Source organism: Vidua chalybeata, chromosome 16, assembly GCF_026979565.1.
Source record: "Vidua chalybeata isolate OUT-0048 chromosome 16, bVidCha1 merged haplotype, whole genome shotgun sequence".
NCBI lineage: Eukaryota > Metazoa > Chordata > Aves > Passeriformes > Viduidae > Vidua > Vidua chalybeata.
This window is the reverse complement of record NC_071545.1, coordinates 13,224,892-13,233,427: the sequence shown is the minus strand read 5'-3', so window position 1 is coordinate 13,233,427 and position 8,536 is coordinate 13,224,892. Positions and strand designations below refer to the sequence as shown.

At 57.0% G+C, this 8,536-nt stretch overlaps 1 protein-coding gene across 1 annotated transcript; it reads left to right on the top strand.

The window, feature by feature from the left end:
• The first annotated feature begins 526 nt into the window (after nt 1-526).
• On the top strand, nt 527-5,354 carry ACTB (actin beta). Its single transcript, XM_053958019.1, has 6 exons — nt 527-622; nt 2,100-2,228; nt 2,532-2,771; nt 3,293-3,731; nt 4,057-4,238; nt 4,608-5,354. Exons 2-6 carry the CDS (start codon nt 2,106-2,108, stop codon nt 4,749-4,751), a joined length of 1,128 nt encoding a protein of 375 aa, XP_053813994.1. The 5' UTR covers nt 527-622; nt 2,100-2,105; the 3' UTR covers nt 4,752-5,354.
• The last annotated feature ends 3,182 nt before the right edge of the window (nt 5,355-8,536 follow it).

Below are 8,536 nucleotides of genomic sequence, written 5' to 3'. Positions count from 1 at the left end.
GCCCAGGGCTGCAGGTGACGGGCGCTCCACGTGCCCCGCGCCGGGCAGCGCGGCGGGCAGGGCGAGCAGCCCCCCCCCCCCCGGGACCCCGCACCGCGCTGCCCCCGCGCACCCCCTTCCCTCCGGGGGGCTGCATCCGCCCGGCTCCCACAGACACAGGGGGCGAACGGGCCGGGACCCGCACCCGCCGGGCTTTGTCTGAGGGTTGGGGTGGGGGGGGGGCTGCACGGGGGGTACCGGAGCACCGCGGAGTGCGGCGGGCACGGGCGGGAGCCCGGTGCCACGGGCAGGAGCCCGGTGCCCGCGGCAGCGCAGGGACCCCGGGGCCGCACCCCCACCCCAGCCCCATTCGCTTCCCCCCCCCACCCCAATATTTTCCCCCCTGTCGGGGCGGCGGGGCGGGGCAAGGCTTAGGGGGCGTGGTCAGGCGCGGCCAATCGGAGCGGCGCACTCCGAAAGTTTCCTTTTATGGCGAGGCGGCGGCGGCGGCGGCCCGATATAAAGCGCGCGCGGGCGGCGGGCGGGAGCCGCCGCGAGCTCTGCCTGCCCTCACCGCGCGCGCGCCCCGCTCCCGCCGCCGCCTCGCGCCCGCCCCGGCTCCGACCGCGCCAACTCCCCAAAGGTGAGAGCGGCACCGCGACAACGGGGGGCTCGGACGGTGGCGATATTAACGGGAACAGTAACGAGCCAGTGTTATTACGAATCTCGGGGTTTGTGGGACACGGCGCGCCCTTTGTGCGGTGGCGGGGTGGCGGCCCCGTAGCGCGCTGCCGCGTTTTAAGGGATAGAGGCGCAGCTCGCGGTTTTAAGGCCGGTTTCGGGGGTGATGCTTGCCGAGGGGGGTCGCGCCTCTGCCACCCGCGGGGCTAATCCGCCCCGTAAGAGGATTGCTGGTGCGGACGGGGGGAGCGGGCGGCTCGGCTGCTGTGTCCCGGGAGCGGCGGCGTGGACGGGGGGCGCGGGGCTTTGTCTGTTCCGCGGAGCCGCCCGTGCCGGGGTCGGGGCCCGGGGGCGTTGTCCCCCGTGAGGAGGGGCGCGGCCCCCCCGGCTCGCACATAGGAATAGTCGTGCTGGCTGTTGCTTGCGGGGAGGGGGCGGCACCCCCTACGCGGGGCGAGGCTTTGGATGGGAACAATGCGGGGTTGGGGGCGCAGGGGGGACCCCCCGTGTGCCCGGAGCGCAGGTGCAGGCGGGCTGCCCGCTCCGGCTCCGACTACACTTCCCAGGCTGCCCGTGCGGGGCGGCACATGTGCGGCAGCTGCTGCCGTCGCCCCCCCGCCACCAGATTACACCGGCGCGGCCGGAGCCGCCGGGGCTGAGCCTGGGCGGGCGGCAATTGCATAAGGGGCTGGCTTTAATCCCGCCCGTGGTGCCGCCGGTCGATGGGGCAGAGCCCCGGTTACGCTTGACTAGTGAACTGGGCGTGGTGGCCAGTGCTTGTCCAGCTGCGGTTTCTTGTAGAGGCTGGCTGAGGCTTTGAGGGGGCTGTGCAGAGGGGTCGAATCCTGCTGGCTGTGCCTGGCACACGGCAGGCACCGGGCGTAACCCCTTAGGCTGGATGGGCGCGTCAAGCCCCGCTGACTGGCACATGGCGGGGCTCTGAGGAGAGCACCGGGCGTGACCGGCGGGGCTGTGCGGAGGTGTTGAGCCCCGCCGGCCGGCTCAAGGTGGGGCACCGGGCGTGACCGGCGGGGCTGTGCGGAGGCACCGAGCTCCGCTGGGCGGCACACGGCGGGGCGCTGGGGTGTGGCGGCCACGCCCGCCCGCTCCGGGGAGTGGCCGCCGCCGTCCCCCCGACAGCCGGTGGCGGGCGAGGCGCGGCGCGCTCCATCCATTGCCTTTTATGGTAATAATGCGAGAGGGCGCAGGGACTTCCTTTGTCCCAAATCCGCGCAGTGCCGAAATCTGGGAGGCGTCGCCCCCTCTAGCGGGCGCCGGGCGAAGCGGAGCGGCGCCGGCAGGAAGGAAATGGGTGGGGAAGGCCTTGGCGGCATCGCCTGCGCTTCCCGCCATCGCCTTCCCTTCCCGCCTGCCGCCGCGGGACGGGGCTCGGCGTGAGTGGGGATGCTCATGTCTCCTTCTCTCCTCTCCTCCCGCAGCCAGCCATGGATGACGATATTGCCGCGCTCGTTGTTGACAATGGTTCCGGTATGTGCAAGGCCGGTTTCGCCGGGGACGATGCTCCCCGTGCTGTCTTCCCATCCATCGTGGGTCGCCCCAGACATCAGGTAGGTGGCTGGTTGTGCTTGTTGTCTAACAAAAGAGGGGAGTTTTAGGTGGAAGTGGTTCCCCTAGAGGCAAGAAGCCCTTCTATTTGGCTTTGTACGTTAAGAGACCTGTGCACTGCAGCACCACTGGTGGGGAATCCAGCCTCCTGCAGAGCCTTTGTGCAGTGTGTGTTACAGCAGCTGACTGGATGCCTTTCCTGATAGAGAGGTGACAGCAAAGGAACAATAATTGACGACTTAGCTTTGGGTAAAGGGAGTTATCCACTCTTCAGCTGTACTTACCACGTGGTGTTTGTTCTGCAGGGTGTGATGGTTGGTATGGGTCAGAAAGACAGCTACGTTGGTGATGAAGCCCAGAGCAAAAGAGGTATCCTGACCCTGAAGTACCCCATTGAACACGGTATTGTCACCAACTGGGATGACATGGAGAAGATCTGGCATCACACTTTCTACAATGAGCTGAGAGTAGCCCCTGAGGAGCACCCTGTGCTGCTCACAGAGGCTCCCCTGAACCCCAAAGCCAACAGAGAGAAGATGACACAGGTGTGTAGAACTCTGCAGCATGGAGCTACAGCAGCTAATTGCTGCAGGCCAGCTCTCCTCTTCCATGTTGTTCTCTCTCCTCCTTCACCACTATTCTCCCTTTTGCCATCTTTACAGGGTTTTCCTTTCCTGACCTGAGTCTCCTCTTTGCTGGACCTTGACAGGTTTTGTTTGCTCTCTTCTAAGCTGGCTTTCTCTGAGACTGAACTAGCACCTTGTCTAACTGCTGTTTCTGACTAGGCACACTAATCCATTTACAGCCCTTGAGTGACTGTACCGTAGTTTACTTGGCATTTGTTTTGTTCCTTGCTGTGATACGTGGATGGGTCTGTGGCAGTGGTGTCCCTGCTCAGGCAGGTGTGGGTGGAGACCAGGTGAGATAAGCATGGACTTTGAAGGGAAGTGTAGAGATGCTTCTTATCTAGGGGGAAAAACAAGACCGTTTGCATGGAATTGGTATAGACGGGTAGCAAGAACCCTGTATTTTGCTGTTGAGTCAACCCCTTCTTTTCTCTCTCTAGATCATGTTTGAGACCTTCAACACCCCAGCCATGTATGTAGCCATCCAGGCTGTGCTGTCCCTGTATGCCTCTGGTCGTACCACTGGTATCGTGATGGACTCTGGTGATGGTGTTACCCACACTGTGCCCATCTACGAAGGCTATGCCCTCCCCCATGCCATCCTCCGTCTGGATCTGGCTGGCCGTGACCTGACGGACTACCTCATGAAGATCCTGACAGAGAGAGGCTACAGCTTCACCACCACAGCCGAGAGGGAAATCGTGCGTGACATCAAGGAGAAGCTGTGCTACGTCGCCCTGGATTTCGAGCAGGAGATGGCCACAGCTGCCTCTAGCTCCTCCCTGGAGAAGAGCTATGAACTCCCTGATGGCCAGGTCATCACCATTGGCAATGAGAGGTTCAGGTGCCCTGAGGCCCTGTTCCAGCCATCTTTCCTGGGTAAGTCCAACTTTTCTAGGATACTCTGTTGCCCCTTAATGCTCTGTGAAGGATGACCTGGAGACCATGGCAGTGATGAACCATGTTTTACTGCTGGTCTGTGGCAAGGCTTCTGCTGCCCACCAGTCAGTCTTGCTGCCTATCCAGCTTAAAGCTGTTTGAGGAACTTGGGTCAGTAGAGCCAGAGACTGAGTCTTTCCCAGTCATGGCTCTGTATCCTTCCTGCTGAAAGGACTGCTGGTCTCTTGGTTGCCTGTAGTATCCTCTTAGGCTTCTTGGACTTAGTCTGAGCTCTTGTTAATTTGAAACTTCTGCTTCTTCACAGGTATGGAGTCCTGTGGTATCCATGAAACTACCTTCAACTCCATCATGAAGTGTGATGTGGATATCCGTAAGGACCTGTATGCCAACACAGTGCTGTCTGGTGGTACCACAATGTACCCTGGCATTGCTGACAGGATGCAGAAGGAGATCACAGCCCTGGCACCCAGCACAATGAAAATCAAGGTAGGATGGAGTTGGGGGAACATCTCAGCACCCCTGTTTGGCTGAAATATGCAGCATGTGTGGAGGGGGTGGTATGCTGGAGCCTTGCTGCAAAAGATAGAAACCATGTCTGTCTGGAACAGCCTTAATGGCCTTGGGCTGGACAGGATGGCACCCACCCAACTGCATGAATAATGGGATTAGAGTAAAGACTGACTGCAAAGGAGGGAGGTGGTGGGTGTGTGAGGTTGTGTCTTGATCCTGTTTGGACTTCATGGTATCTTGGCCAAGGTTAGATAAGGGAATTAGGCAGCTCCATCTTGCAGGGCTGTGCGTGGGCTGTGGCGTAGCACGATGCTGTGGCTGACTGGTTCCTCCTCTTCCTTGCAGATCATTGCCCCACCTGAGCGCAAATACTCTGTCTGGATCGGGGGCTCCATCCTGGCCTCCCTGTCCACCTTCCAGCAGATGTGGATCAGCAAGCAGGAGTACGATGAATCCGGACCCTCCATTGTCCACCGCAAATGCTTCTAAACCGGACTGTTTCCAACACCCACACCCTTGTGATGAAACGAAACCCATAAATGCGCATAAAACAAGACGAGATTGGCATGGCTTTATTTGTTTTTTTTTTGGCGCTTGACTCAGGATTAAAAAACTGGAACGGTGAAGGTGTCAGCAGCATTCTTAAAATGAAACATGTCGGAGCGAACGCCCCCAAAGTTCTACAATGCATCTGAGGACTTTGATTGTACATTTTTTTGGTTTTTTTAATAGTCATTCCAAATATTATAATGCATTGTTACAGGAAGTTACTCGCCTCTGTGAAGGCAAAGCCCAGCTCGGAGGGAGTCCACCAGTTACAGCTGGTGTTAGGTTATAATTGCTTGTCTGTAAATTATGTAACCCGACAAGTGTCTTTTTGTATCTTTCCGCCTTAAAAACAAAACACACTTGATCCTTTTTCTCTTCGATTTGTCAAGCAAGCAGCCTGTGTTCCCCAGTGATAGATGTGAATGAAGGCTTTACAGTCCCCCACAGGGTCTAGAAGTGGTGCCAGTATGTGGGGGAGGGAGGGGCTACCTGTACACTGACTTAAGACCAGTTGAAATAAAAGTGCACACCATAGAGGCTTGACTGGTGTTGGTTGTTCATTTTCTTTCTTCTCATGCCATTTTTTGACAGTTGCTCCCTCCTTGGATCTTGCCCTGCCAGACTGCACAGCTCTGCTATCTGGCTGGGGGGGATGCTGGTGCTTCGGGGCACAAGGCAGATGGCTCTGGGTGATACAGGGAGGGGTAGAACTGAGCCTGCCAAACCTGTGAGTCTCCAAGGTTGCTGGGGGCTGGAGTTCTCCAGATAATGCCCGTGTGTGCAACAGGGAGCTGCTGAAGGAGCTGGCCTTAATGGGAAATTCACCTGCACCTTCCCAAATGTTGCTCTGTGTGTGTCTCCCTCCTGAGTGTTTTATGTGCTGGACTGATGCAAGCAAGTGGGGTGTGCTGATCCCATAACAAAGCCAAAGCAGCTGCCTTCTCCCTCCACCACGGCTCCTTTTGACTAGTCTGCAGCTTTACATGGGGCAGTGTCCCTGCTTCTCCCTGCTCCAGGTATCAGAGCTTGCCTGTCCTGCTCCCAATTTGCAGGTTCAGGTAGGGAGACTCATACCCTGCCAGTGTGCTGGCTGGGTGGAGCAGCTTTCAGGTGAAAACAAGAGAAAGTCCTGTGAAGTGGAAAAAACTGACTTCAGAGAGCAGGGCTACTGGAGTGTTACTTGGGTGGGGCTGGGAAAAAGGTGCAGGAAGGAAGGAGGAAGCTTTGGCAGGGTGAGTGACACAGCTCCAGTGCCGGTACCTGCCTCCAGCCCAGCCTTTGCCAGGAAGGTTTTGGGCTTACTGACTGTGTACCCATCCTTTGAGCTTCCAAACCCTCTGTGAAGCTTCAGCCTTGTTTAGTCAACTCTGCTGGTTTTGTGGAAAAGAGCAGGGGTGACCCTCACAAAGCTGCGACCCTGCTGGGTACAGTGATGTCCACAAGTCCCCAGAGCTGGAGTCACATCTGTGGAAAGGAGACAGAAGATTGAGGCTACTGGGTCAGGAACCAGGAAAAGCTGAACCAGGAAAAGCTGAGCCAGGTAACACTGTTGCCAGCTCAGAGACCAGACCTGGGAGCGTATTCAGGAGTGAAGCTTCCCCAAGGCTCTGCCACCCTCGCCTGCCTTTGAAGAGCTAATGTCTGTGATTGTGTCATGCTCAAGCAGATGAAAGGTGGGGAACAGGCTCTAGTTCCTCTTTAATCCTCTGCCTGCCCTGCTCCTGCTCTGGCATCGTACTGTATTCAGGGTGGACCTGCCGGTTTCTGCCCTTCATCTCCCCAGGCTCCCTCCTGGGTGCAGTGGGAGCCTGGCAGGGCTGGAGGTGCAGACGCTGGGCTGAGCTGATGAGTACTGGAAGTGCTAGTTTACAAGAGAGGAGGTGAAACAGGTTGGAGCAAGGCCCAAACTGAGCTTATAACCTGAGGTCTTGGGGAAATGGGGTGAGGAAGAGGCAATGGCAGCTCCTGGGGAGGGAGCTGGTGGGAGTGGGGTAGGAAAAAGGCCAGAAGCCAAGAAGAGATGACAGCAGTAGGGAAATGGGGTGCTTTTCTTCAGCCTCTTCTGAAACGGTCACTGATCACTGTGGGAAAATGTACTGAGACACAAAGAACAGAAGAAACTGGTGGTGGTGAGAAACCAGTGAGCAGCAAAATGCCCGGGGCTGAGAGCAGCTCAGGTGAGCAGAGGTGTGGGCACAGGGAGACTGATGCAGAGCTGCTGGACACAGGGCAGTCGGGATGATTTTCATTCTCCACAGCCAACGGAGGTATGCTGTTAGTGAACACTTGGCAGGGCTTTTTCTTCTTTCTTCCCATTTCACTTGCTGTTTTGGGTAACCAGCCCCTCAGTAAAATGAGGCTGAGCCTTCCACAGCCCTTCCTGATGCCTGTCCAGCGTGAGGCCATGGTGTGCACAGCCACACTGCAGGCTGCTCCAGCAAGGCTCCATTTATCCCTCCTCTGGGCCATTACATGCTGGAGAAAAGAATGTGGTGCCGGGCAGGGACAACTGCAAGCATTACTCACTGCTCCCAACTCCAGCGAGCACGGGGGAGCCCAGAGTGGTTTCTTCTCAAAAATGTCGAGTGCTGGAAGAGAGGGGATTTTTTTAAGCACAGTTTCTCTGCCATGGAGTTTCAGAGAGTTCATTTCACCCCTCACTGTTTCACAGAGGTGGGGAAATGCCAAGAGGCCTGTCAGGGAGGGCAGTAGAGGAGCCATGTCCTGGCTTTGTTAGACTCAAAGGAGAAGTTGTGTAGGGAATAATCAGTGATCTATTTCCTCCTCTTCTCCAGAACACAAATAGCCAGGAGCTGTAGGGAGAGCAGAAGCTTTAATATGTCCACCTATGGGCCAGGCTGAGTGTGTCCCCCTGTCTGGCTCAGCCATGGTGATGTTCCAGAATTCCTCAGGCTGCAGAGATGGCGGGATTTGGCTCTAGATCCTTCCAGCCCTTTCCTACCTCCCTGTAGCTGCCCCGGGAGAGATGGCTCAGCTGAAGAGAGCTGAGCAAACATATTTTACACCCTTTCTTCCCTCAGAGTTCCCAACTTCCCCTCCTGCTGGAGACAGTCGCTGGCACTTCACCTGCAATTAGCTGCTGACCTGGAAAGTCACCTCACTGAGCTGCTTATGGAATCAAGCCACCGCCGGGAATTAGTGATGTCCTTGGCAAAGGAGATGGTTGCAGCTCTCGGGATTTAGCCCTGAAGGGCCTCATTGTCTCTCAGCTGTGTCAGGGACAGTTGACCAGAAACGGTCCCTGGATGGGGAGGGTCCTGTTCTCTCGTTAGTGAGCATGTGCTCCTCCGGGAGAGATGCCAGCTGGCTGTGTGGAAGAATCCCAGGGAATCTCAGAGCATTCAAACTAAACTGGCCTCCTTGCAGAAGTCCCCTCGGAGGATGCAAAGCACCAGCTTTAGAAAATGGCCATTCCAAGGTACCCATTCAGGGGTGGGTCTGTGGTATTGGCTGTGCTCAGATGAAGAGCAGTCTTGGTCTCTGAAGTCATTCTTTGCAGGACTGCTGACCTGGAGCCTGTCCTGACTTGCATTATACCCATCTGTAATCCACATTAGCAGGCCTTACAGTATTAAACCGTATCAGGGATTGAGAATCACTTCCAGCAGTGGAGCTACCAATCCACCCAAGCATACCGAGTGCTGTGGCTGCTACAGCACAGCTGGGCTTTAGTCAAGCTGACAAAAAGATACTCAGCCTGTATC